Source organism: Bos javanicus, chromosome 11 (assembly GCF_032452875.1).
Source record: "Bos javanicus breed banteng chromosome 11, ARS-OSU_banteng_1.0, whole genome shotgun sequence".
Taxonomy (NCBI): domain Eukaryota; kingdom Metazoa; phylum Chordata; class Mammalia; order Artiodactyla; family Bovidae; genus Bos; species Bos javanicus.
The window spans coordinates 99,942,955-99,969,979 of NC_083878.1; the positions used below are offsets into that span (position 1 = coordinate 99,942,955).

The 27,025-nt window shown below is 50.1% G+C and overlaps 3 protein-coding genes across 5 annotated transcripts; 1 reads left to right on the forward strand and 2 right to left on the reverse strand.

Moving 5' to 3' along the window:
- Window positions 1-267: 267 nt before the first annotated feature.
- TOR1B (torsin family 1 member B) lies at window positions 268-7,422 on the forward strand. Of its 2 annotated transcripts, XM_061433828.1 has the most exons (5): window positions 268-546; window positions 1,177-1,442; window positions 3,198-3,373; window positions 4,955-5,082; window positions 5,537-7,422. In XM_061433828.1, the coding sequence occupies exons 1-5, from the start codon at window positions 348-350 to the stop codon at window positions 5,776-5,778; spliced, it is 1,011 nt and encodes a 336-aa protein (XP_061289812.1). In that variant the 5' UTR covers window positions 268-347; the 3' UTR covers window positions 5,779-7,422. The 2 variants fall into 2 exon arrangements, with proteins under 2 accessions (XP_061289812.1, XP_061289813.1); XM_061433829.1 differs by lacking the exons at window positions 4,955-5,082; window positions 5,537-7,422 and adding an exon at window positions 1,775-1,822 and having other exon boundaries at window positions 270-546; window positions 3,198-3,285.
- Window positions 7,423-9,369: 1,947 nt separating this feature from the next.
- Window positions 9,370-18,310, reverse strand: TOR1A (torsin family 1 member A). The gene is made up of 5 exons (XM_061433830.1): window positions 17,054-18,310; window positions 16,183-16,448; window positions 13,409-13,584; window positions 13,180-13,307; window positions 9,370-9,975 (listed from the first exon to the last, which is right to left on the reverse strand). Exons 1-5 carry the CDS (start codon window positions 17,232-17,234, stop codon window positions 9,725-9,727), a joined length of 1,002 nt encoding a protein of 333 aa, XP_061289814.1. The 5' UTR covers window positions 17,235-18,310; the 3' UTR covers window positions 9,370-9,724.
- Window positions 18,311-18,386: 76 nt separating this feature from the next.
- On the reverse strand, window positions 18,387-26,947 carry C11H9orf78 (chromosome 11 C9orf78 homolog). 2 transcript variants are annotated; one of them, XM_061433823.1, is made up of 9 exons: window positions 26,810-26,946; window positions 26,386-26,445; window positions 23,952-24,003; window positions 23,747-23,817; window positions 23,139-23,216; window positions 22,397-22,594; window positions 21,260-21,396; window positions 21,058-21,156; window positions 18,387-19,046 (listed from the first exon to the last, which is right to left on the reverse strand). In XM_061433823.1, the coding sequence occupies exons 1-9, from the start codon at window positions 26,890-26,892 to the stop codon at window positions 18,955-18,957; spliced, it is 870 nt and encodes a 289-aa protein (XP_061289807.1). In that variant the 5' UTR covers window positions 26,893-26,946; the 3' UTR covers window positions 18,387-18,954. The 2 variants fall into 2 exon arrangements, with proteins under 2 accessions (XP_061289807.1, XP_061289808.1); XM_061433824.1 differs by lacking the exon at window positions 26,386-26,445 and having other exon boundaries at window positions 26,810-26,947.
- Window positions 26,948-27,025: the final 78 nt, after the last annotated feature.

The window sequence follows — 27,025 nt, forward strand, 5'->3', positions numbered from 1 at the left end:
AAACTCCGGGAGTTGGTGATGGACAGGGAGGCCTGGCGTGCTGCAGTCTATGGGGTCGCAAAGAGTCGGAAACTAGCGAGCGACTCAACTGGACCAAGCTGAGACGATTTTCGTGCCACTCTCAAAGAAGGCGGCACAAAGCCACGCCCCTGAACGGAGACGTCTGGCTTTTGTGCCACTCACAAAGATGGCGACACGGAGCCACGCCCTTAGCCAACGAAGCCGTCCTATGGAGTGGGCGAACCTAGAGGTCGGAAGTGACGCACACCGGAAGTCCATCCCACCGCCCGGTCGCCTGGGTTGCCCAGACTGCTGGGAAGGCGGTAGTTGTGGGGGCTCTGTGTGCTATGCGGCTGGATCCGCGGCTTGGGGCCGCCGCGGCGCTGAGGCTGCTGCTGGCGGCCCACGTGGTGGCGGCATTCGAGCCTATAACTGTGGGCATCGCCATCGGGGCCGCGTCGGCGCTCACTGGCTACCTGTCTTACAAGGACCTGTACTGCCGCTTCGCCGAGTGCTGCCGCAGCGAGCGGCCGCTCAACGCGTCGGGTACGGCTGGGCTGCCCTGGAGGGGCTCGCGGGGTGCGGGAGACAGGCCCCTCGCGGGCGGCAGTGCCCCCGCACCCCGCGCTCACCCTTCGATGGGGTAGGAGGGAGAGGTGGGGTTTCGGTCCCAGCTGCAGCCTCGGAAGCCGTGTCTTCGGAGAGATCCGGATCGTGGGGGGTTCTGCCCAACTTCCTCCCTAAAAGTTTGCATTCCTTGGGAGGACAGTAAGAAGAAACTGAAAAAGCACCCGCCTTTCTGTGCCGTGTCGACCCTGTTAAGTACCTTTCAGACGTGCAGCGTCCGCCCCGAAAGCCCACATCTGACCCTCGGTTTTCTTCCAAGCCAGTAGGGTTGACTCGGGAAATTGCAAAGCAGCCCAGTCGAGAGGGCCAGTCCTTGGGTGAGCGAACACATTTAGTTTCCTTCTCCAGTCCGTTTCCTTGGAAGTGGCCTCGTGTGACCGCAGCCCCGTGGTTCCGCCTCAGTGCCAGCCCTGGGGTTTGGCAGAGATCCCATGCTGGACCACTTTGCGAACCTGTGCCTTCCACTTTGGCCAGCTGGGGCGAGCACTGCTCTTCTGGTGCGTGTTTAATGTGTATTTTTCTCTCTTGTTCTCGGGCTGGCTCCTGCAGCCCTCAAGCAGGACTTGGAGGAGAAGCTGTTTGGGCAGCATCTGGCCACAGAGGTGATTCTCAAGGCGCTGACCGGCTTCAAGAACAACAAAAATCCCAAGAAACCACTGACTCTCTCCTTACACGGCTGGGCTGGCACAGGCAAGAATTTTGTCAGCCAAATTGTGGCTGAAAATCTTCACCCCAAAGGCCTGAAGAGCAACTTTGTCCACCTGTTTGTGTCGACCCTGCACTTCCCTCATGAGCAGCACATAAAACTGTATCAGGCAAGGAATTGTTATCCCGTCCTCTGGCTTCTCCGACTGGTCTGGGTGACCCACTCCCTGACTCCAGCCTCTGTTTCTTTCTTTGCGCTGCAGTAGCCCCAGACCCCACGGGTTTAAGGCACAAGCCCCCCACCCTGGTGACCCTTTGCCATTTGCAGTTCTGCAGCTTCTGCCTCACCGATTCCAAAATAATACAGCGGGGTGTGGGTGTGCTCAGTCGCTAAGTCGTGTCCGACTCTTTGCCACCCCATGGACTTGTGGCCCACCAGGCTCCTCTGTCTGTGGCATTTCCCAGACAAGATACTGGAATGGGTTGCCATTTCCTTCTCCAGGGGATCTTCCCGATCCAGGGATCGAACCCGCGTTTCCTGCGTTGACAGGTGGGTTCTTTACCACTGAGCCACCAGGGAAGCCCAGTACAGCGGGGTGATGTTCCATTAAAAGATGGAGCCAAGAGCGGGAAGGTGACTTGCTCCCTACAGTCTTTGTGACCTTACTACAAATGAGAAACTGGAACCCAAATCTCCTGTCTCCCAGTCTGCAGGGTAGCCATGCTGTGCAGTGAGTATGCGCAGCATCCCCGTCCCAGCCCTTGGTTAAGTGAAACAGACTCAAATGGCTTTATTTAAGGCTCCTTTGGGAATTCCTTGGTGGTCTCTTGGTTAGGACTCCGTGTTTTCACTGCTGAAGGCACAGGTTTAATCCCTGATCAGGGAACTAAGATCCCTCAAGCACAGCCAAAAATGAAAAAATAAATTCCTGCCTATGATGTAGCTTCAGCTTGCCCTCTGCATTTAAGCAGTGAGGACCAGAGGATTTTTTTTCCTCCTCAGTAGCGGTTTTTCCCTTTGCTCCTCCTGTCCTTCGCATTCTTGGCATTGTATTGTTAAGTTGTCCAGTAGGGTTCTTGTTTAAGTGGACATCCTTGTATTCCTACATCCTTAGTGTTCCTATTTAGTGTTAGGTGGGGACTGAGATAAGGAATAGAAACTGAACAAGGAAGTAAAAGTGTATATCTGCCACATAAACAATAAGACAGGGAAGACAGCCAAAAAGAGAATGATTTTCTTATTTTCCAAATTCTTTCATAATTCCCTGGAAATACAGGCACAAACGCTTGTCATGACATGTTATCTAGCTCAGCGTCTTTGTTCGCTGCACTTGTAACGCCGTACAAGGCACTGGCCTTGGATACAGCGCTGGTCTTAGTCTAGTTTCTTATTCCTCAGTATGTCTAGTAGAATTGAGATTTCCATCCACAGTGAGATGAAAATTACTGGTTGGTTACCAGTGAAATGATAAATATTCACATATCTTATACTTCTTAAACCTTTAAGTTTAAAAGTTTAAAAGTTTAAAAGTTGCACTGGGTACTTCATTTGAGTTAGGAAAACACTTATTTGCCTTTTAGCACCCATCTCTCTGCTGGTTTCCGTCCCCCCCTCACCCCTTTTTTTCTTTCTTTTTTTAAAATTTAATTTTTAAAAAAATTTTATTTAATTGGAGGCTAATTACAATATTGTAGTGGTTTTTGCCATACATTGACATGAATCAGCCACGTTCCTCCCACTTTTTATAGATGAAGTTTTGGAAAACTACTTACCCAGTGAGTACAGATTAGGATGTGGTTTTTGTTAAACCCCAGAGAGCTCTGATTTTTCACCTTCCTGAGTGTGAAGAACAGCATAGCATTTCTCCCCTGGGCACACCCTTTTGAGTCCCCATGTCCCATTTCTTCTTTTATGGTTGGTCCAGGACCAGTTACAGAGGTGGATCCGGGGTAACGTGAGTGCATGTGCGGGCTCTGTGTTCATATTTGATGAGATGGATAAGTTGCACCCGGGAGTCATTGACGCAATCAAGCCGTTCCTGGATTACTACGAGCAGATTGATGGCGTGTCTTACCGGAAGGCCATCTTCATCTTTCTCAGGTCAGTGGGAGGCATTTCTTAAGTGGGAATGTACCGAGCCCTTCATTTTCCCAGGGCTAGAATGAGGTGCTGGGGACAAATGTGCCAGCCTGGCAAAAGTAACTTGCAGACGTCTTCCAGGGCAGGGGCAGGAGGAAACGAATGACGGAAATTGTTTCTGAAAATAGGCAGTTTCGCTACCTACACATGTCATCTCTGGGGTTTATAAAAAGTTGCAGCGTTGCACACCAAGTTTTTTTTTTTTTTTTTCTCTGCCTGAGAAAACAGATTTTCAGCTCCTGAAGGCAGATGCTTTGTTTTTTTTCTTTGTCTAGTAGCACATACTAAATACTCTTTGATTAAAAATAAACTTTAGAGAACTATCACAAACTGATTCCATCTTAGAAAACTCAGTGTTTCCTGATAATAAGTGACATCAGTAAGAAGTCATTACGACCCTTTAATACATATAGACTGGTTTATATATTTGGCTTTAAGCTGCATAGAAACTGAAAAGAAAAAAAAGACTGAACTTAGAGCAGGTACGTTTCCTGATTAGAGTCTTTTTCTTAAAATTAATTTTTATTGGAGTCTAGTTGATTTAGTATGGTGTTAGTTCTGCGGTAGTTTGTTGTTCGTCACTCAGTCATGTCTGACTCTGTGACGTCAAGAACTGCACCACGCCAGGCCTCCCTGTCCTTCACCATCTCCCGGAGTTTGCTCAAACTCATATCCATTGAGTAGGTGATGGCATCTCATCCTCTGTTGCCCCCTTCTCCTCCTGCCCTCAGTCTTTCCCAGAATCAGGGTCTTTTCCAATGAGTCAGGTCTTTACATCAGGTGGCCAAAGTATTGGAGTTTCAGCTTCAGAATCAGTCCTTCCAATGAATATTCAGGACTGATTTCCTTTAGGATGGACTGGTTGGATCTCCTTGCAGTCCAAGGGACTCTGAAGAGTCTCCTCCAACACCACAGTTCAAAACCATCAATTCTTCAGTGCCCAGCTTTCTTTATGGTCCAACTCTCACATCCATACATGACCACTGGAAAAACCATAGCTTTGACTAGACGGACCTTTGTTGGCAAAGTAATGTTTCTGCTTTTTAATATGCTGTCTAGGTTGGTCATAGCTTTTCTTCCAAGGAGCAAGTGTCAAATTTAAAAACTTCATGGCTGCAGTCACCATCTGCAGTGATTTTGGAGCCCAAGAAAATAAAGTCTGTCACTGTTTCCATTGTTTCCCCATCTATTTGCCATGAAGTGATGGGATCAGATGCCATGATCTTGGTTTTTTGAATGTTGAGCTTTAAGCCAGCTTTTTCACTCTCCTCTTTCACTTTCATCAAGAGGCTCTTTAGTTCCTCTTTGCTTTCTGCCATAAGGGTGGTGTCATCTGCATATATGAGGTTATAGCAAAGTGATATATACGTGTGTACACTGTGTTTTAGATATTTTTAGCCATCTGGGTCACCACAGAGCATTGAGTAGAGTTCCCTGCGCTATGTAGTCGGTTCTCACTAGTTATCTTTTATATATACTAGTGTGTATATGTCATAGAGAAGTCAGGGTGTGATTTTAATCTGGTTTCTTTGGCAAACTCAGCAACGCAGGCGGAGACCTCATAACTAAGACGGCCCTTGACTTCTGGCGGGCTGGGAGAAAGAGAGAGGACATCCAGCTGAAGGACCTGGAGGCGGTGCTGTCTGTCGGAGTCTTCAATAACAAACACAGTGAGTCTCCCTGAGTGGGTGCCCTCTGCCCTCCGCCCTGCCCACAGCATCACTGTTCTCTCTCTTTTTTTTTATTCTGGCCCTGCGGCTTGTGCGATCTTAGTTCCCCAACCAGGGATCGAACCTGTGCCCTCTGCAGTAGAAGCTCCGGTCCTAACCACCAGACTGCCAGGAAAGTCCCAGCCGTCTCTCTTCCTTTCACAAAACCACAGAATCTGCTCACCCCTGTAGCTTGGCTGAAGTAGGGACTCTTTTTTTGGAGGGCATGCTATTCTAGAAGCCAGTTAGCGGGGGTAGCCAACCAACCTTACATCAGCCTTGACCAAAAGCGAATCTTGAGGGCCGCAGACGTGGGGAATGTGCTGGGGATCAGGACAGGCCCTGTAGGAGCCGCACGCTGGCGGGGTGACAAGGACAGAAGTGGCAGGAAACCCAGCTGTGCCCTGTTCCCCAGGTGGCCTGTGGCACAGCGGCCTGATAGACCGGAACCTCATCGACTACTTCATCCCCTTCCTGCCCCTGGAGTACAGACATGTGAAGATGTGCGTGCGGGCGGAGATGAAGGCCCGCGGTTCCGCCGTCGATGAAGACGTCATCACCCGAGTGGCAGAGGAGATGACGTTCTTCCCGAAGGACGAGAAAATATACTCAGACAAGGGCTGCAAGACCGTGCAGTCACGGCTGGACTTCTACTGAGCCCTCGTGCAGGCGGGCTGAGACGCGAGCAGGCGCCCAGCAGACCTGGGGCCGGGCCCGAAGAAGCACTTTGAAGACCTCCTCGGGGTTTGCTCATTTGCACCTGTGGACTCGCGGGATCCGGAAGGTTCTGAGGGTTGATTTGTGAAATGATGCTCCGCTGTCAAGTGAACTTGTGTTGCAGCACGGTGGCGGCGCAGCTGTTCACAGTTGGAAATGAACTTTTGAAATCTGCCTCCCCCACACACTTAACTGACCTTGACAGAAGTGCCTTGAGAACAGAGGCCAAGGACTCTTTCTGACCCAACGGTACCGTCATCCCAGAAGCTGAACTAAAGTTCAGGGGCTAATGCAAGCCAGGGAGCATTGGTTTTCACCTGCCAGAAACACTCTTCAGCTCTAGCTCTTTTTCTTTTACAGAACACGTTCACTAAGATGAAGTATTTTCAGGTAACATTGGTGGCACCTTCGGGCACAGATTGTCCAGTGGGAGAACCCAGGTCCGAAGGCCAAGCACACGGCTGGGCGAGCCGTCTGCTTGTGGGGTGGGGGCTCCGTGCCAGGCCCCTGCGGCCCCACAGAATGGGCAGGACCTCTCCTTCTGTCCGCGGCTTTGCTGCTGTTTACAACCCTCGTCGTGAGATTCCATCCCCAATTCTCACTTGGTGTTGACCGCAGCCTTTCTGGTACTGCTGCTCCTCCTGAATTTCAGCCAGGGCTCCGGGTCCCACCAGCCATCTCATCTCTAGAGATGGATCAGAACACAGCCGTTGGCTTCGAGTTTGAGTCCTTGGTTCCCACGGTGGAATGCTTGTTACAGTTTACATGTGGGTCAGCTTTTCACTTGACTCCACAGAACCATTGGAAATCCGCAGAACCCCACCTTTCTCCACAGATGACACGTGCCAACTGGATGGTCAGCTTGCAGGTTCTGCATTGCCAAAGAGAAAGTATTGTACACTAGAAACGCTTGAGTTTTTAAGAACATGGCTATTTTTAATAATGTTTTTACTGGGAATCTTACATAATAGAGAAACAAAACGTTGCTTATTTTAAAACATGTGAAGGGATAATTTCCTGTTTCTTTATCAGATGCTCTTAAAACAGATGGTCTTGGCTGGTCCTGGGTGTCATCTAAGAATGATGTCCTTTATGGTGGTGCCAGGCTGCACTGCCCTAGCCTTGGGGAAATAAGACTTTGATTCCAGCCAGTGTGAATCGCTCCATCTTGTGGTTGCAATGCAACTGAAGACGCGTAATGAGAACATGCAGCTTTTTTATATGTATAAGATGTGGCAGAATGAATGTTCCTACAGCATGGCAGTGCCTTATAGAGGATCACACTTAGTCTTTAAAAAATGTCAAGGTGAGGCTTGAAACTTTTAGTACCTGTCTTCAAGTTGGATCTAAATTAAATTTCTTTTAGAACCTTTTGGGTGTCTGGTCAGGAGGAGATAAGATTTCTTGTTTACAATGATGCAATAAACTCAAGACGTGTTGGCTACCTTTGGACTGCTGTTACTGACTTGTAACTTGAAAAGGCCACAGATGCCCATGGCCCAGCCTCCTCACCCCGAGTAAGACGTAGATGAGTTTGGACTGACCTACTGAATGTCAAATAATAAAGCTTAAATTTTATCATGAGATGCCACTTGAAGATTTTTTTTTCTGGTTTATTTGGGAGCTCTGAAGTTTGAGCTGAGAAGAAAGGCTCTTTAATAACTTGGGTGAATTAGGCTTACTGGACACGCTGGTTGGCTGTCTTCATGTCAACGTTTACCTTAAAGGCTGTTCGGTACAAAGTTAAGTTGGATTAGATGATGAGTCACACCCCAGCTAATTTTCCTGGATGTAAGTACCATCAGAAAGAGCTGGTCTCACTCTGTGTTTTGGCTGCACTCCACGGCATGTGGCACCTGAGTTCCCCCACCGGGGGTCAGAGCCACACCCCCTGCACTGGAAGCCAGTCTTAATCACTGGATCACTGGGCTAAGTCCCAAGCCGGTTTTCTAACAGATATGTTCTAAAATTAATGCAGGCAGGAAAGCGAGGCCCTAAAATGTGATTCACGGCTGCCATTCTGGACCTAAAGTGTGGCCAAGCTCAGATCAGGAAACCTGCTTGCCTGGTCTTCCCGCCCAGAACCTGAAAATAACGAAATCCTTGTTATGTTAACCAGATCTCAGCTTAATCTCTCAACCTGGGCTCTTCAGCAAGTGATTTGTTCACAATGGCTCTTCCTAGGACTGAGGATGGAGCCCTTTCTACAAAGTTGAGACCCTCTTCACCATCAGGTCACCCACTCCCCCCGTTTTCAGATTGGAAGTGTGCACCCCGTGAGCCTGCCCTCTCTCCATCTGGGTCCCAGGCCTCTGCCGCTTCCACTTCACCCCACACAGCCTCATCTGGAAGACTGAACTTTCTAGGTGAGTCAGGGACCCCAGTGTCCCCTAACAGAGACTCCCAGGGGCTGGGGACTTCTTCAGATGAATGGATAGCCCCAATCCGTGACTCCTGGGGACATGACAGCAGGCCAGCTTCAGGGCAACATCAGGAACTTCCCAGTGCTCAGGGCTGCCTTAGGGGCCTGGGTGGCCTTAGTTCCTGTACTGGGTGCGTAGCCCTGAGGCAGGGGTCCCCCGTCTTCTGTGCCTGCTGAAGACCGCCCCTGTGAGCACTGCAGACACACACCCACAGGAGCCCTTGTAGGCACACATGTGTTGCACAATACAAGGTATTTAGGCGCCTACACTGCTCTGTGCTCCTGCCTGGCTTCTCAGTGGGGGCTAGGTCTCCAGACTTGAATGAACTTCACAGCTGGGAGTTGGGAGCTCCATGAATCCGTGACACCCCAGGGAGCTGAGCAGAGCCGGAGCCACCCGGATCCTCAGCTGTGTCACGCTCCTCCCCATTTCAGCCTGGGATGCGCTGTTAGGTCTCAATTCACAGCTCAAGCACAGAAGGTAGGGCCTCGAGGTGTTTTTTTTTTTCACTAAAAATGTATTCACTAATCATACTGTTTTATTGTAAAGTGGCAGCATTTGCATTTAACAAATAGAAACACCGTGCTCAGCGTCATGGGGGCTAAGCTTTCCTAGAGGTTTGGGGAGTTGATTAAACATGATGAAAATGAGTAAAAAAATATGAAAAACCGTATTTTATGAAAATTTGGCAAAACCTGCCACTGAGTGCGTGACTCATTCAGGAATGGAAAGCAGAGAGGGGCCATTGCAAAGCTGACTGACAGGCAAGCGACAGGCTTGCAGACACTTTCCTTTCCAGGAAATTCTGTTTCTAACAAATTGTTCACAGTGTTACTAAGATCATTCACAGTGTTACAGTTCACAGTGTTACTGTGATGAACACTCTTGGGAAGGACACTTGGGCCTGAGTGTGTCTGTCTGCTGTCTAAGGCTCATCGCCCTTGCAGTGGTCATCCCATGACAGGTCTGCTCGCTGCTCCAGCCTCGGTCCCCGTCACGCCACCCTAGAGGACAGACTGAGGGCGGCAGGCGTGGGCACTTAGCAGTATGACATCACAGCGTACGCTGTAATGACAGGAAATTACTAAAACACACACAAGTCAACAACTTAAGAGTCTGAAAAGTTTCTCATAATGTTAAAAACCATTTTAAATAAAAATGATCACATTTTTCAGTAAAACTGATTCGTCCTTCCTTGAAACAGAAACATTTGAAATTAAAACATGATTTTTAAAAAAAAAAATCATGAGCCCTGGCTTGGCTGGGCTGGGAGCTGGCTCCTCCCCTCCTCTGCAGGCCCTGGGGGCTGCTCCCCGTCCGCATCTGTCACCGACAGCCTGCAGATTCTGCTGGATGAAAAAATAATGCCCGGGCAAGCGCCTGTCCTGTCACACAGGACGAATTCATTTCACTCCTCGTCCAGGACCAGAGAGGGGACGCGGGAAGCAGCCGCTCTGGCGCCATCAGTCATCATAGTAGTAATCTAACTTGGTGAACACGGTTTTACAGCCTTTGTCGGAGAAAACTCTCTCCTCTTTGGGGAAAAATGTCATTTCCTCGGCCACCCTGCTCACAATGTCCTCGTCCACCTCGTAGCCTCGCGACTGCATTTCGACTCTGATGCACATCTTCAGGTGTTTATATTCCAGCGGGAGGAAGGGAACGAAATAATCGATGAGGTTTCGGTCAATTAAGCTGCTGTGCCAGAAGCCACCTGGGAAGAAAAAGGTGCTGTTCATCCACCGTCGGTCTGCCCATCGGCCCGTCCACACGCGTGGGCAGTGTGTCGACCACGAGGGGGAGCCCCGTGCCTGCCCTCAGGGGAGACTGGTCTAAGGAGCAGGCAGACTAACCAGTGAGCTCGCCTGGCTTGTCAGCAGCCGATGACAGGGTGACGCCACAGTGGGCGGGGAGGCCTCTCAAGACGTGAGCTCAAGACCTCACGCGGGAAGGAGGCTCACCGGCTGTCCCAGGACAGACAGGCCATGCAGGCAAGGGACCAGAGACTCACAGGTTGGCAGGTTCACAGAACGGGGAAGGTGACGGGAGTTCCCGGGGAAAGACCAGCCTCTTGGAAATTTGTGACTGGCTGGGGTTCCTGTGGCTGGATCAGTGACAGGGTGGACGCTCTCTGCTGCCGCCACCGTGTCCAAACCCTCCAGAGCGTTTGGGGGACCAAAAGCTAGAGCCCCCACTAACGTGTGAAGACAGTGCTGTTCTGGCCGCAGGGCGCACGCTTTCCCGGACGAGGCCTGAGCCGCTGCGGTCACGGGTCTGGGAGGACCCCGGCCTCTGGACCCTCCCACTCCCTCCTGAGGCGAGCCAGCACCTGCTGGGTCACGGCCGGAGGTTCTTCAGAATGTCTCTCCTTCCACCTTCCCGCTTCTGTCCTGTGCCTTAATCCCGGGCTGGCTCTGCCGCCCTTCCCACCTGGGTTTTTCCCCCACACTACCAAGCACTCCTCGGACACCACCTGGAGGCCCTACAGTTCACCTCAGTTCTGGCGACACTGCACCCGGAGACCTCATCAGGTCCCACAGGCCGGGCGCTGTCCCACAAGACAGCCCCCCCAGCCCCCGACCGAAAGTTCCGGCTGTCCCCTGTGCTTCTGAGGGGCCAATGATGTCCCTCCTTGGGTTCAATTTCTTTGTAAGTGGAGCTCATGGAACTCAGAGAAATCTTTTACGACTAGACTACTGGTTTATTATAAAAAGATATGACTCAGGAACAGCCAGCTGGAGGAGACGCAGGGGCCAAGGCATGTGGGAAGGGGCGTGGAGCTCCCATGAACTCTGAGCCCATCACTCTCCCCAAATCTCTGCGTCTTCACCAACCCGGAGCTCTCCGAACCCTGTCTTTTAGGGTTCTTAAGGAAAATTCTCTACATAGGCATGACTGATTAAATCACTGCCCACTGGCGACTGAATCAACCTTCAGCTGCCCCTCCCCTCCCCAGGGGCCTGAAAGGGTTGGAGACTGAAAGCTCTAACCCTCCAATCCAGGGCGGTTCCCCTGGAAAGCGCCCCCCACCTTAGGTATTCTGCAAAAGTCACCTCACTTAACACAGACTCCGGGTGGCTGAAAGGGGCTTGTCAGGAACATCAAGACACCTTTATGGCTCTCACTTCTTGGAACCTCCAAAGGGCTTTAGGAGCGCTGGGCCAGAAAATGCGGACAAAGGCCAGACACACGTTTCTTACTGTCAATCATGGCATCACAACTGGGGTTTATTCTTTTCCTGCCCAACAGGGCTTTGCACACAGCCGGGGCTCAGTAAACATCTGACTGACTGGATGGGGTGGAGTCTGTGGCCGTGGGAAAGAACCAAGCTGAGTGCTGGGTGGTAGGCCCGCAGCAAGTGGGACAGCCCTGGCCAGTCTCCCGAAGGCCTGCTGGACTTGCCTGAGGCTGGGGACAGAGCACAGCCAGGCAGACGCTGACCTGCCTCCCGGGGTTCACAACGGAGGAGCCGCCCAGTCAGCCAGTAAACAGATGATCCCCCGTAGTGCCAGGGGCTATGAATGCTGAGTTGGGGCCGTCAGGCAAGGAGGGCAGAAGGCTAATCAGCCAGGGAATCAGGACAACCAGGACCCCCAGAGAGACCCCTGAAGAGTGCTCAGGTGGAGCAAATGACTTTACAGAGCCCTGGTGACCACTCCCTGGCCTGTCCTCAGCCTGACAGGCACTCCCCCCACATGTCCCCACACAAGTGCACTGGGACTTCAGCTGCCTGCTCCCATGCCTCCAACGCGTCATTTCCCCTGCTCCCTGCAAACCTGCTCCTCCTGGAGGCCACCCCCTTAACGAACGGGGCAGGGAGGGGGGCCCTGCCAAGTGCTCAGACCAGATCCTCCTTTCTCATTCCCACACACAGTCTCGTTGTGGGAAATCTCATTGTTTCTACCTTCAAAGTACACACCAGGCCGACAGTGGCTGACCACCCCCACCGCGGCCACGCCTGGCCAAGCCGCCAGCATCTCTCCTCTAGGTTGTTGCAGCCGCTCCTCGCCGGCCGTCCCCCTGCCCCCACTGCCACCCTCAGTTTGTTCTCCACCTGGCAGCCAGGCAGTCCTGTTAAAACTAGGTCTGAACAGGGCCGTCGGCTCAAAACCCTCCAAGGACTCCCTTTTCCACTTGCAGCCGAGCCCTGCTGTGGGTCCCCAGGCCTTCCACGATCTGCAGCCCACCCCAAGCTCCAGCTCTTATCTGGTCCCCTGCTATTCTCCTATGTTCCTCTTCGTCCCGGCACACTCCCACCTCAGGGGCCTTGCGTGTGCTGTTCCCCCTGGTGCAATGCTTTTCTCTCATTTCCCCATGGCTCCCTCATTCCTCAGGTCAGCTCAGATGTCACCCTCACGTGAGCATTCCCTCACCACTCTATTTAAAACTGCAGCCCTTCCTTGTCGGGCTGTTCCTCCAGGGCACAGACCCTCAGAGTTCCATGGCAAGGCAAGAAAGCAAGGGACCTGACGGCCCATCTGCATCAAAGCCTCCCCAGCAGTCTTCCTTGTTCCACCATCTGCTTCGATTTAACTGAAGAAAACAGGAAACAAATATTCAAGATCTTGAGGATCAACAAAGTTCCTCTTTCTTGAGTGTGAGTATAAGTCACCTGAAGTTTGTTTACACAGATTCCCTCAGAATTCAGACCTCAGTAGGCCTGGGGAAGAGACCGAGAATCGGTCCCAGGTGATGGGGAGGCTGTCAGTCTAAAACAGGGATGCAGGATCATGAATGGGGCCAGGGGAGGGGTCTGGTGTTAGGAGCAGATAACCCCATTTACTGTGCTTTCTTTTCTTTCGCTGCGCTGCACTGCATGTGGGATCTTACTTCCCTGACCAGGGTTCGAACCCATGGCCCCTGCATTGCAAGTGCGGAGTCGGAACCACCGGACCGCCAGAGCAGTGCCCCCACTTACTGTTCTTGTTATTGAAGGCCGACACAGACAAGGCATGCTCCATGTCTTTGAGCTTGATTTCTTCCCTCTGCTTTCCACTTCTCCAGAAATCTAAAGCCACATCTGTGATCCTTTCTGCTCCAGCATTGCTGCGGGACAATTCCAGTGAGTAAGGACTGGGGTGTTTCTCCCCGAGGCCCCCAGGGCTGGGGCTCAGAGCTCTTCAACCATGTCCCGGCCCCGACTTTACCTGAGAAATATGAAGATGGCTTTCTGATAGGAGACCCCATCCAGGTTGTCGTAATAGTCTAGGTAAGGCTTGATGGCGTCTATGAGGCCGGCGTGCATCTTGTCCATTTCATCAAATATGAAGATGGACCTCGCACAGGCACTCACGTTGCCGCGAATCCACGACTGTAACTGATCCTGAGTGACAAGGGGGAAGCCAACAGAGATTCTCAGAAGTGCGACTGACACAGCGGGGGGGGAGCACTATTAACACTACACCTGGGGTCTACAAAGGCTGCATTTACAAGAGCTCACTGTGTGCTTCCTGCTGTGCGGAGCACTTCACACGAGCTCTTCTGTTCCTCACCACAACCCCACACAGTGGGCATCATCATGCCCATTTTACAGATGAGAAGACCGAGGCACAAAGAGCAGAATCAACTCAGGTTCCAAAATTTTCCCAATGTTACACAATTGGGCTGTAACAGAGTGAAGACCTGAACCCCACCCTGCCTGATTCCACGGCCCCACACCCTGATTATAATTCTGTGACGTGTCACATGGATGCTACATTGCTAGTCCTCTGTCATCAAAACGAACATGTTAAAATGTATCCTGTGGACACCAGCCTTCTTGGGAGAAAGCAGAGACCGAGCAACCTCTTCCCTGATTAAGTCCTTCGAAGAGCCTGGAGAAGGGCTCTAAGGTTTCGAGAGGGGTAAGGAGACCTCAAGAGCACACATGCTCGAGGATGAGTGTGGGGAGGCAACATTCCTGAGTTTCTGAAACAGTGCCTGGAGACTGCTGGAATAAATCTGCTTAAATGGAACATTCCCTACAAACATTATGTAGGTACTTCTTATATTAAGCAATCAAGATGAGAAGGAGAGAGGACCCTTTCCATCAGAAATTTGAGCTATGGTTTTGCACAATGCTTTCCTAGATGTTTCCCCCTACGATAAGGAGAGGGCTTCCCAGGTGGCTCAGTAGGTAAAAGAATCCGCCTGCAATGCAGGAGACACAGGAGACCTGAGTTTGATCTCTGGGTCAGGAAGATCCCCTGAAGGAGGACACAGCAATGCAGTCCAATATTCTTGCGTCAAGAATTCTATGGACAGAGGAGCCTAGCAGGCTACAGTCCACGAGGTTGCGAAGAGTCAGACACAACTGACGCAACCAAGCACGACGCAAGGTAAGAAGAAGAGTTAGCTATTAGTTTCTGAGGAAAATTCTAGAAGTTACGATATAGGTCTTGACTTCTTATGATCTGGAGTTTTGCTTGGCTACTCAGATCACGGCTACAGTGTTCCATGGGTGCCTATTAACCAAAGCAGTAACTTTGCTCTGTTCGTGCAACGTCACTTCAGTCGTGTCTGACTCTTGCGACCCCATGAACTGTAGCCGATCAACTCCCCTGTTCATGGGATTCTCCAGGCAAGAATACTGGAGTGGGTTGCCACGCCCTCCTCCAGGGCATCTTCCCAACCCAGGGATCGAGCCCGTGTCTCTCAGATCTCCTGCGCTGGCAGGTGGGTTCTTCACCACTAGCACCGCCTGGGAAGCCCACCTCTGCTCTGGAGATATGAACTGACCTCTATTTACAGCAGAACCTCAGGAGAGCTGGAGTGACTTGAACAAGGCCACAAAGTGAGTCACTGTTTAAACGAGAATTCCCTCAGGTCTGGCGGGCTCTAGCCGCCAAGGCCTTCCATTCTGTTCCTCCCTCTTACAGACAACAGAGAACGTACATGGAGCACTCACTACAGGCAAGACCCTGTTCTAAGCACGGTTCACCCGTTTTATTGTGACGTTCCAAAACCCGTCAAAGCAGTTAACTACTGCATTTCCTATTTCACAGACCAGGAAACTGAGGTGCAGGGAGGTTACGTAACTTGCTCAGTCACACAGCTATTGAACAGTGAAGATGGAATGCTAACTAGGAAGAGCAACTCGTCCCTATTTGCCTGGAACTTTCCCAGTTGTAGCAGCGAAAGCCTCACATCCCAGGAACTCCTGGGCGGTCAGTGACCCTGATGCTCATCCAAGCTGAAGGGAAAAATGTGTTCACACAGGTGAGACAAAAAAAAGGCAATAGTTACCAATGATTTGAACGCTCATGTGCTGAGCATCATGTTACATACTTGACAGGTTTAAGAGCTCAAGAAATTCTCAGACTTCCCTGGTTTTACAATGGTTAAGACTCCCAGCTTCCACTGCAGGGGGTGGCACGGGTTCAAACCCTGATCAGGGAATGAAGACCCAACATGCTACGTTGCATGGTCAAAATTTTTTTTAAAAAGAAATTCTCACAACTGTCATTTGACAGATGAAGAACCTGAGTCTCAAGAGAAGTCAGGTGACTCTCCCAACGTTACACAGCTAAGTGGGAGCCTGGGGCTGAAATTCAGATGTGTCTGCCCTGGAAGCCAGGCTGTTAAATCAGTGAGTTCAAGTATAAAAGCAAACTTAGGCCTCCCTAGAAATGTTTCCCCTTTTATAAAACATGTTAGATTTGAAGAGCTTTAACCCGGATTTGATTACGTCCATCTGTAAAATCCTACCACACCACTTACTAAGTACCGCATGCAGCCTGTTTGCAGAAACCAGCTTTGACGTTGTCATTGCTTCTGTCATCTCCAACCCTCTGTAATTTCCACACTTTTTAAAGGGAAACGGCCACGTGTGGCTGTTTTCAGGGCTCACTCCTTTCAACACAGAACATCCAAATCCCACCCCCCAACAAAGAAACCCCAAAGCCAGCATCGTCCCTGAAGGATTCCCAAATTCGACCCTTGCCTTATACAGGGTGATGTTCGAGATGTGTGGGAAGTGCAGCGTGGCCACAAACAGGTGGACATAGTCACTGTTCAGACCACCCTCGTAGATATTCTCCGCGATGATTTTGCTGACAAAATTTTTGCCAGTGCCTGTCCACCCGTGCAGGGAGAGGGTGAGAGGTTTCTTGGGCTTCGGGTTGCTGATGAAGCCGGACAAAGCATTTAAGATGACTTTCTTTGCAAGATGCTGTCCAAAGAGCTTGCTGTCGAGATCCTTCTGCAGCGCTGCGAAAAAATCCAAAGCCAGTCAGGCAGGGAGTAGGGGGACACACCTGGCAAAACGTAGCCGTTTACAGGCTCACGTAAAGCCGGCAAAGCCCGCTAAGCTCTTCCAACCGTTTACTGGGACGCAGATGTACGTAGGCACTCGGCCCAGATGACCCGTGAGTCCAGGAGGCCCTCCCTCTGCAAGTCCTGCCCACACTTTCGGATGAGACCCACCCCGGCCCTGTCCCTCCCCACCCGAAGGCCGGCAGGAAAAAAAGGGCAGCTTAATTCAGATCCGCTGCTCCGAGTCGGGAGAGCCCCCACCAGCCTTCCCGTCTCCGGTGAGGAACGAGCAAGAAATTCTCTGGAGGAAGTTTCGGATCGTCCACCCGTCCGCTTTCTGGGCGAAGGTGCAGCTGGCATCCGCAGGTCTCAGACCAAAGTCCCGTCGGCCTGCGGTCGTGGCCCAGGAGCCAGGCCCCGTGCCGCACGCCAGTTCCGGGTCCGGCCCCCCCCCGCCCGCCATCCCCCGGCTGGGCACTGCCCGGGCTTCCGGGCCTCCTGGCTGCCCCCCGCCTCTGACCCCCTTCCCAGCTCTCACACCAGACCCCGGCCCATCCTACCTTCCCGGCTGAGGCTCCGCTTCGGGCTGCAGCACTCGGCGAACAGGCAATAGAGGCGCGGGTAGGAGATGTAGCCGGTGAGGACGCCGGCCAGGGCCAATCCCAGGCTGATGGGCTCCACCGCCCGCACCGCCAACGGCGCCAGCAGCAGCAGGCCCAGCGCGGCCCGCCCCAGCTTCATGCCGGGACCCGCGCCGCCCCGCGCGTTCTCGCGCCTACCGCCGACCGGCGCCGCCACCAGACCGCGCTTCCGGTTCCTCCCGCCGGCGCCCCCATTCTTCAAAGGGGCGGATCGCCTCCGACGCCGGCGGCCGCCATCTTTGTGAAGGGCAAAGCCCTTTCCTGCTTTGGGCGCTGGGGTAGTTGGAGGGGCCAATTTTTTTTTTTTCCTTTTCCTCTTTTTAGTAAAACTTGCATTTGGGGAACAGTTTTACATGGGCTTCCCTGGTGGCTCAGACGGTCTGCCTGCAATGCGGGAGACCCGGGTTCAATCCCTAAGTCGGGAAAATCCCCTGGAGCAGGAAATGGCAACCCACTCCAGGGGATTCCCCCAGCCAGGGATCCAACTCGTGTCTCCCGTTTTGGCAGGGGGATTCTTTACCACTGAGCGACCTAGGAAAGCCCTAATCTTTTGTAGGATTCTCAACTATTGGAATTTGATGCTCTTCTTATGATTAGATTGGAGTTATGGGTTTGGGTGAGGAATATACAGAGATACTATTTTTATAACATCATATCATAGGTACATATAATCAACATGATTTATGACTGTTGACGTTGACCTTCCTCACCTGGATAAGGTAGTGTTGGTCAGGTCTCTCCCAGGTAACAGTTACTTCCTCTCATTCATTGATTCATAATTTTGAGGATCTCCTATGGACTAGATCCTGGGGATTGAAGAAAAAAAAAATGAGGTGCAGGTGAATCCTGCCTTCACTGACCTTGCATTTGAGTGAAGGGGAAGAAAAGAAAATCTCTTACAGATGAGAAAACAGGCTGCAAGGCAAACAGATGTGTCCAAGGATTTAATAAAGAGGCTGTGAGCAGGACTCAAATCCAACTCCAAAGCCAAATGTCACTAACCACACGATACCTGATTTAACTCAGCCCAGGAGTCAACCAACCTGTTCTTTCCTCATCACAACCTGTGTACCTGCCTCACAAAAAGCGACACCACAAGTGGCACCAAACCTGGTCACTCAAAGGCTGGTGCCTATCCCAAACGAGAAGAACCCCTCTCAGTGACGGAACTGTGCTTCCGAGTTGCCCAACCCCAGAACATATGATCTGAGTCACTGCTGGTGCAAGGAGACACAAAACAAATAAGGCTAGGTCCACTTCATATTTAATATTTAAATGCTTAAAATGATAGAAATTATTTTTCTTTCTTTAATGAAAAGAAACATAACTGTAAAAGTCAGAAAATACTAGTGTTCCTTTGATCGTCTAGATTTTTCTACTTTCAGCTGGATCCATTGTAAACAGTGAAGGAGGCATTTCTGAATCTCACTCCAGATGTTTGAAAGCAAGAGACAATGACAGCATGTATTATAATAAAAGCCCAATCTAAAGGATATTATCTTACCCTGAAACACAGACCCATTTCCTCCTGACCCGGGGCAAATACTAAGAGAAAGTCAACATATTTACAAACAAGATTTAATAATGCTCACAAGACTAGTTTGCCCCCAAATAGGAAAACTACACATTGTTTCAAAAGGTTACAAATTCAATGCCTGAAAATCCCACAGGTAAGCAGTGGGACTGACAGAGTCTCTTTTGGGAGCCATCTGCTAGCCAATGAGCAGGCTTCTGTCCAGGAAATCTTTTATCATGGGGATAAAGGGAGTGGACAACAGTTATTTATATCCCACGCTGCACCTCTCCCCATTTAGCCTCCCTCAGTACCGCCTGTTCATCTTCTTGAACTTCTCGTAATGATAATCATCCGTGGCCTTCTCATTAGCAGGACGCTTGCGGTTGGGAGGGGACCCTGAGAAGGAAAAGAGGAAAAGCTGTCTGCCACGCTAGAAGCCACTGACAGGTTAGCTCTGCACAGGCTAGGTCAACCACACCTGTGCCTCACTCTCGAGAGGCGCCCCAATGCCCACCCTGGTCAACAGGAACACAGGAGGGCCGCAGGGAATATGTGTTGCTGAGCAACAAGCACGGTGGAGTCAGGTGCCAGCTGAAATACGCTGACTTTAGTGTTAGACCAGGTGAGTAGCAGAGTCCTTTGGACTGCAGAGAGATCAAACCAGTCAATCCTAAAGGAAATCAATCCTGAATATTCATTGGAGGGATTGATGCTGAAGCTGAAGCTCCAATACTTTGGCCACCTGATGTAAAGAGCTGACTCACAGGAAAAGACCCTGATGTTGGGAAAGATAGAGGGCAGGAGGAGAAGGCGACAGAGGATGAGATTTTTAGGTAACATCATTGACTGAATGGACATGAGTTTGAACAAACTCCAGAAGATAGCAAAGGACAGGGAAGCCTGATGTTCTTCAGCCCATTGGAGTCACAGTCGGATGTTACTCAGCAAATGAACAATAACTAATTCAGCAAACTCTTAACTGCATTGAGAGTCTGACTAGGTCAGGCATGGCACAAGCTTTTAGACATGACTTCCTTTTACCTGCCCAGAAATCCCAGCAGGTGCATGTTACCGTCTCTCCTCAGAGAGGTTAGCTGACTTGCTCAAGGTCACTCAGAAAGTGACAGGAAGCTAAGCGTTGAACCCAAATCTGGTGCCTCTAAAATTTCTGTTTAACAGAGATTAATAACAGGAAACTCTTTGGGAATCAAAGACTACTCGGCCAAAGTGTTACAGGAAATAATTTCTGAAGTAAGAAGGAGGAACAAGAGAAGTCTCAGCAAATGTAGCATTTCCTAAGAATTGTCCCATTGTTGATGAAAAAGATGATACTGCCTGGTGCTAAGAGCACGTGGGGAAGGGCACTGCTGGATGGACGATCATCATTACATAGGGAAACATGGGAAACAGCCTGAGTGTCTCGCCAGAGGAAAGCAGTTAGACTAAAGGATGTCTACCTGTACAGCAGAACGTGACGTGCCCACTGAAAGGGAAATATAATTTACTGTCACGAACAAACAGGCAGAGGACAGACACTGAAGAGCGGTGATATCCTATTAAGTATGTATACAATATATGTGTGTGCTTTTTTAGAAGTCGGGAAGGTTACAGAGCTGGCCCTTGGTATCTAGGGTTCAACAGCCAATCCCAGGCGGTGTAGTGCTGCATTTGCAATCGCTGTTGGTTGGCAGCTGTGGGTACCGAGGGCTGACTGTGGAACTTGAGCTTGAGCATCCACAGATTCTGGTGTCGGCAGCAGGTCCTGGAACCAGCCCCCCGAGAATACTGAGGGTTAACACTACGTAACAATGTTGTGTATACCAGAAACTAACACGGCAGTGGAAAGCAATTATATTACAACTGGAAAATAAATAAATAAAAAGAACCCACTGTATAGCTCAGGGAAAAAAAGGATCTATTGTACAGCACAGAGGACTATACTCAATATCCTGCAATAAGCCATAACAGAAAAACTGTGAAAAAGAACATGCATATGTACGTGTAACTGAGCCACTTTGCCATACAGTGGAAATTAATGCAACACTGTAAATAGACTATGCTTCAATAAAGTAAATTGTAAAAATAAAAAATGTTAACTGTGGCCTTCTTTGGGTGGTGAAATCATGAGTAACTTTTGTTTTTGCTTATTCAAGTTTTCTGAGTCTCTGTTACACTTGATAGCCCATTGAATCCTTAGAGCAACCCCCAGTGGTACATTTTATTACCAACCCCATTTTAAAGGTGAGGAAACTGAGGCTTGGAAAGGAGATGGCACATAACCATGGTCCAGAGAAAGAACTAGAACCCAGATGCCTTGGCCCCAAAGCCCAAGCGCCACCCCTCCCCGCCTCCACCGACCCTGGGCCACGGCCGCCCCCAGCGGCCCTGAGGCCCCTGCTGTACTCACGCTCAGGCTCCGGCTTCTCTGTGTCCCCCACTCGCAAGGGTCGGGCTTTGGGCTCCTCTTTGTTTCTCCGTATGGGAGCGTTGAGCTCCTCGTGGTAAACTGGACCGAAAGAGACCAGGGGGTGTGTCAGACAGAACAGGGCCCAGGCACCTGAGCCCAGGGGTGCGGGGAGGAGCCGCCGCCCCGGACACGCGGCGCTCACATCGGTTGTGCTGCACGTAGTTGACAGCCATGTTGGTGGGCACGAAGGAGGTCTCGCTGTCCTTCTTCTTGTTCTGCTGCTCAGCCAGCAGGCGGGCCTTGGCGTCCTCCGTGGAGATGATGTTTTTTATTTTCGCACTGTGCGGAGAGAGGGGCCACTCCACAGTTAGAGCTCTGCCACTGCGGGCCTCAGATGGAACTGACTGGAGGGGCTCAAAGCACCCCTCCTCGCTCAGCTGCATAAGGATGTCATCTTTCTCAGGGCACAGCTCTCTACAGTTCACCAACTCCCCTGAGACCAGAACATCATGGCACTCTCACAGCATGGGAGATGCAGGACTTACTCTCTTCTGACTGAGGGGAAACTGAGCCAGAGGTCAGGTGAACAGGTGAACTCCCTAAGGCTCAAAGCCAGTGAGGCCAGCAAAGAGGTGAGAACTCAGACGTCTCCCAACTTTCTACCACACCCGAAGAAGATTCTGACCCTGTATTTCCTCCACAAAAGTCCCCTTTTAGAGCAGATGCTTTGTAGTTGAAATGAAAGGAGGATCATGGGGTGGGTGAACTTTATCACTGCTCCTGCTGAAGCGGGCGGGAGACTACAAGCACCTATTGGAAGGACTGTGAACAAAGGCTAAACAAAAACAAACACTTTCAGAACTTCCCCGGTGGCCCAGTGGTTAAGAATCCACCTTCCAATGCAGGGGACTTGCGTGTGATCCCTGGTTGGGAAACTAAGATTCCACACGCCATGGTAAGCCCGTACGCCACAACTAGCGAGAAGCCAGCATGTCACAATGAAAAGATCCAGAATGCTGCAACTTAGACCCGAAGCAGCCAAATTAATAAATAAATATAAAAGAAAAAACAGAAAGAAAGTATCCCTTTACTTTATAAAATAAAACAAATACTTTTGTTTTTGGTGGTGACAGTCCCTGGGGTCTTTAACTCCTCTGATCAACCCAAAGAAACTCTGGGCAGCAACCATGTCAGCAGGCCAGAGAGGGTAAGTTTGTATATGTGGATTTCCAAGGAGACAGGTTAAGAAACAGCCCCCTTAACTGTTACCTGGAAAGCAGAGAGCTAGCCCTTCGGCCTAGGGGCGGGAGAGAGGCGCAACTGTGGGTCTGAAACTCACTCGATGCCGAGGTCCACCTCGGGGATGCCGCTCAGCATCTGGTTAGACAGCATCTCCTCCGTCTTCTTTGCCGAGGAAACCCGGATGTTTTCTGGCAGCTCATAAAGGCAATCCTCTGCATTCTTTGGCTTGACTTTCTGTTCCTCATGTTCCACGATCCCTTTCCGCTTCTTCAGTTCTGTCTCAATGTACTTCATCCTGAAATGAGATACCCGCAGGCCTCAGGGAGGGGCAGGACAGCTCCAACCCTGGCCCAGAGCCATGATGGGTGATGATGAAGTTGTCATCATTCCATGGAGAAGTGAGAAAAATAAAAATAACTTTTCAGTTTTTAAATCAAGCTAAAAGTTTTCAATTTAAAGCACCAGTCTATACAATGAGATCCTGTCCCACCACATTATGTGGAAGTTTCTTTGATGGCAGTTTTTATTTAACAGCCTTGGTGGCAAAATGAAAAATGGGCAAGTCCAATGTTTCTCCCCACAATTTTCTTTAAGGGGTGGGATGGGAATATTACCAGCCAAGGAATTTAAAAATTCTAAGAACCACGTTCTTGAAGAAATCTTGAGGTTTTCAAAGTTCTCAAGCCTGAGGTGGTGGGGTAAGGGGGACCAGGGACACAAGAGGGGTCAAATTTGCTGTTTTTGGATAAGATTAGAAATGTCATCTGTGACTAAATGTCAGACACTATCTGGCTGGAGCCCACCTCCAATCGCTCAGCGCTGAAAAGACTGACACCTACATGTCGGCATCCTCGTCCCTTCGGTTGGTTTCTGCGGAAAATGATGTCCCCAGATGGAGGTCTTCCTCTTCGCTGATCCTACAAAAAAGAGAACAGTGAAGGAGAGCCTTAGAGTCACATATAAATGAGGCTGAATATGATGCTACATGAATAAAACAAGTATGCAATGAAATGTACAACATCCTGTCCATAGTTGGAAAAAATAAGATACATATATAACACGTAACCAGAAGGAACTCCAGGAATATACGCAAGCACACTGATGGCCTCTGGAGATACTTCAGGGGGGAAGAGTAGATATATTTATTTTTCACTTTTGCGTTGCTTGTATTATTTTGGTAATTGTGTTTTCTATGTTTTTCTTAAAAAAGAAAAATAACTTCCACGTGGGTTTGAAAGACAATATATAATGCACCCTTACAAGAGGTGCCTACCTACATTACACTAAGTTAACGTTTGAAGAGTTTCTGTTTTCTTTGCTTTTAAACAACATACTCTTTACAGAGCACAAAGGGCACTTCAAGCCGTATACAAGCTGCAGCAGGCCCCAGCTCCCTGGCTGGCAGGCGGTGCAGGTGAGTTTGTATCTGAGCCTGTTTTGCACGTACTTATCTTTGCCCCTTTCCTTTAGTTTCTTCATGTCCACCATCCCGCCTGTCTTCATCTGAAAGGGATCATCCTGCAGAAAGCAAACAGCGGAGAAGCAACATCTATGTAACTCGCAGTGGAATGTTTTGTTCTTAAAGAAAACTCAATCACCCACTGAAGAGCAGTCACATCTTCCCACTGCCCAGGGAGGGTCCCACAACTCACCACTAGAGTGGTCTCTTCTTGTACTTTCTCTCCCACCAGCAGGGCAACAGCACTGAGAATAACCAAAAAGCAGAGGAGAGAGAGAGAGAAATGGCACAGTTCAAAGATGAGGAGAAACATTTAGGAAGTCTGAAGAAACATTTAGGAAGTCTGCAACATTAGTGCGGGGTTAAGATTTGAGCAGTGGACACCAAAGTCAGATGGAAAGCCTACAAGAATAACAGGGATCAAGAGACACTCTAGGGACTTCTCCTGTGGTCCAGTGGCTAAGACTCTGCACTTTCAATGCAGGGGCCCTGGTCGGGGAATTATCCCACATGCAGCAACTAAGAGTTTGCATGCTTCAACGAAGACTGAAGATCCCATGTGCCACAACTAAGACCTGGTGCAGCCAAATAAATAAAATAAATGTTATGAAACAATAAGAAAGCGAGAGAGACGCTCTAGATGCTAGAGATGGGGGTAGTGTTCACCTAAGTGGTACACTTTCCTACAAAGTCATTTGGCATTATCTTGGCTTAGAAACCTCATTTCTAAGATTTTGCCCTCACAGAAAATGAAGCTAAAGACAAGTGTAGGAAAATACTATTGCAGCCTTATTTGGTGGTGAAATTTGGCACAATGACCTACAGATCCCAAAACAGAGGGGGCAAGTTAAATTATGGTATGTATATCTGGTGGAATATTATGCAGCTATCAAAAAGGTTTTTTGGGGGGGGGGGCGCGATTACCCACAATGTGGATGAATACCCACAATATCATGAATTGAAAATACAGTAGTTACCCTCCCCTTAGCTGTGGTTTTACTTTTCACAGTGTCAGTTACCTATGGTCCAAAAATATTAAATAGAAAATTCCAGTAATAAAAAAATTGTAAGTTTTAAATTATCTATCAGCTATTATGAACAGTGTGACGAATCTCTGCCCTCTTGCCTGGTCCAACAGAGGAAGTGAACCACCCTTTTGTCCCGAGGGTCCACACTGTATACACGACCCACCTATCGGTGTGGGGAAAAATAGTCTGCATAAGATTAGATACTATTCAAGCTTCAGGCATCCACTGGGGGTCTTGGAACATAGCCCCTGTGGATAAGAGGAGACTACTGAAGCATAGAATAAAAATAAGGCTGCTCACAGTCTTTACAAAAGAGAGAGAGAAAACAGGCAGGGAAGAACATTAAATGTCAATATTGGTTACCTCTTTATGGGAGAATTATAGGTACTATTTATTTTCTTGATTATACCTTTCTAAATTTCCCAAACCCTTAACAATCAGTGTGCATTTCACAATTAATTGAAGTGTAATAAAGACACTAGTCTGGACTTCCCTGGTGGTCCAGTAGTTAAGGATCCACCTGCCAATGCAGGGGACATGGGTTTGATCCCTGGTGGGGGAAGATTCTGCAAGCTGAGGGGCAACTAAGCTTGTGAGTCACAACGGAGCCCACATGCCATGAGTCCTGAAGTCTGGGCACCCTAGAGCCCATCTTTTGAAACAAGAAAAGCCACTACAATGAGAAGTCCAAGCACTGCAACCAGAGAAAGCCCCTGCATAGAAACAAAGACCCAGTGCAGCCATCAGCTCAGGTCAGCCGCTCAGTCGTGTCCGACTCTTTGCGAACCCACGGACTGCAGCACGCCAGGCCTCCCTGTCCATCACCAACTCCCAGAGCCTACTCAAACTCATGTCCATCGTGTTGGTGATGCCATCCAACCATCTCATCCTCTGTCGTCCCCTTCTCCTCCCGCCTTCAATCTTTCCCAGTATCAGGGTCTTTTCCAGTGAGTCGGTTCTTCATATCAGCTGGCCAAAGTATTGGAATTAAAACAAAAACAAACCAAAAAAACACAAGCAATGACCTGTAACTCTGGAAGAAGTGAAACTTGCTCAGTTGTGTCCGAGTCTTTGCGATCCCATGGAATACACAGTCCATGTAATTCTGCAGGCTAGAATACTGGAGTGGGTAGCCTTTCCCTTCTCCAGGGGAATCTTCCCAACCCAGGAATCGAACCCAAGTTGCCCGTATTGCAAGCGGATTTTTAACCAGCTGAGCCACAAGGGAAGCCCAAGAATACTGGAGTGGGTAGCCTATCCCTTCTCCAGCAGATCTTCCAGACCCAAGAATCTAACCAGGGTCTCCTGCATTGCAGGCGGATTCTTTACCAACTGAGCTATCAGGGAAGCCCATGGTAGCTCTGGAGCAAACTTCAAGACCACAAGGCTCAGGGCATGTCCTGGTTGAACATTTGCAAACAACAACGCTTGAATCCCTCTCCAGGAAGTACAAAGTGTAAAGTTTGTCAAGAAAAGGGGCTGTCTATGTCTGAGAATATATTTGTAACAACGACCCGGGCGGGGTGAGAGGAGTCGGGGGAGGTGGTGTCTCTGTCATCCCCTCCTGTTCTGGGTCCTCTACTCCCAAGCGGTACCCACCTCACCCCGTTGGGCCTCTTCCTCAAGTTCTGCACCTCTCGGGTCTCTTCCAGTTTTAATCTTAGAAGAGAAAAAATAAATAAAAAGGCAACGCATAGGCTGAGATATCCTTCACGGAACTCAAAGAGTCAAAAGGCAGCTTCGACGGACACCAATGACTGGCCATCTAGCCGCCCGCAGTGGTCCAGAGAGTGACTGTGTCTCGACACACCAGGAGTCAGATCCACTTCGCATCCCAGGGGCACCCCTCCCAACCATGAGACCTTGGGGCGGCGGTCTCATCCCTAGGAGCCTCGTTTTCTTCGTTCGCAGAGGGGTAACGACACCGCTCACAGCAATGGTGTCAACGAGGTACCCGGCTGGTCGTGAGTCCCCTTAGGTTGCCTCTCTCTTCCTGCCCCGTAGGATCCCGCCCCAAACGCACCGAACCTCCTCTGAGTCCTGCTCGTCTTCCTCCGACTCCGAGTCGGCGCGGCGCCGGCGGAAAGTCTTCCCGGTGACCCGCATAGTCGCACCGGCACTGGGGCCCAGAGCCGCCAAGCCTCTGCGCCGAGAACTGGGATACTTCCGGCGCGCGGCTGTGAGGTCAGAGCGCCGGCCCAGCCCGGCCCCGCCCCCAGCTCCGGCCCCGCCCCCAGCC

What these genes read in the sequence shown, in the direction of transcription:
- TOR1A (XM_061433830.1), bottom strand. Translation starts at nt 17,234, where the DNA reads ATGAAGCTGGGGCGGGCCGCGCTGGGCCTGCTGCTGCTGGCGCCGTTG. An exon ending in CGAACATCACCCTGTATAAG is followed by an intron (nt 13,585 to 16,182) that starts GCAAGGGTCGAA and finishes CTTGTCACTCAG; the next exon opens with GATCAGTTACAGTCGTGGAT. An exon ending in GCCATCTTCATATTTCTCAG is followed by an intron (nt 13,308 to 13,408) that starts GTAAAGTCGGGG and finishes ATTGTCCCGCAG; the next exon opens with CAATGCTGGAGCAGAAAGGA.
- C11H9orf78 (XM_061433823.1), bottom strand. Translation starts at nt 26,892, where the DNA reads ATGCGGGTCACCGGGAAGACTTTCCGCCGGCGCCGCGCCGACTCGGAG. An exon ending in AGGGACGAGGATGCCGACAT is followed by an intron (nt 22,595 to 23,138) that starts GTAGGTGTCAGT and finishes ATCTCATTTCAG; the next exon opens with GATGAAGTACATTGAGACAG. An exon ending in GAGGTGGACCTCGGCATCGA is followed by an intron (nt 21,397 to 22,396) that starts GTGAGTTTCAGA and finishes CTCTCCGCACAG; the next exon opens with TGCGAAAATAAAAAACATCA.
- TOR1B (XM_061433828.1), top strand. Translation starts at nt 348, where the DNA reads ATGCGGCTGGATCCGCGGCTTGGGGCCGCCGCGGCGCTGAGGCTGCTG. An exon ending in GCGGCCGCTCAACGCGTCGG is followed by an intron (nt 547 to 1,176) that starts GTACGGCTGGGC and finishes TGGCTCCTGCAG; the next exon opens with CCCTCAAGCAGGACTTGGAG. An exon ending in AGTCTTCAATAACAAACACA is followed by an intron (nt 5,083 to 5,536) that starts GTGAGTCTCCCT and finishes CCTGTTCCCCAG; the next exon opens with GTGGCCTGTGGCACAGCGGC.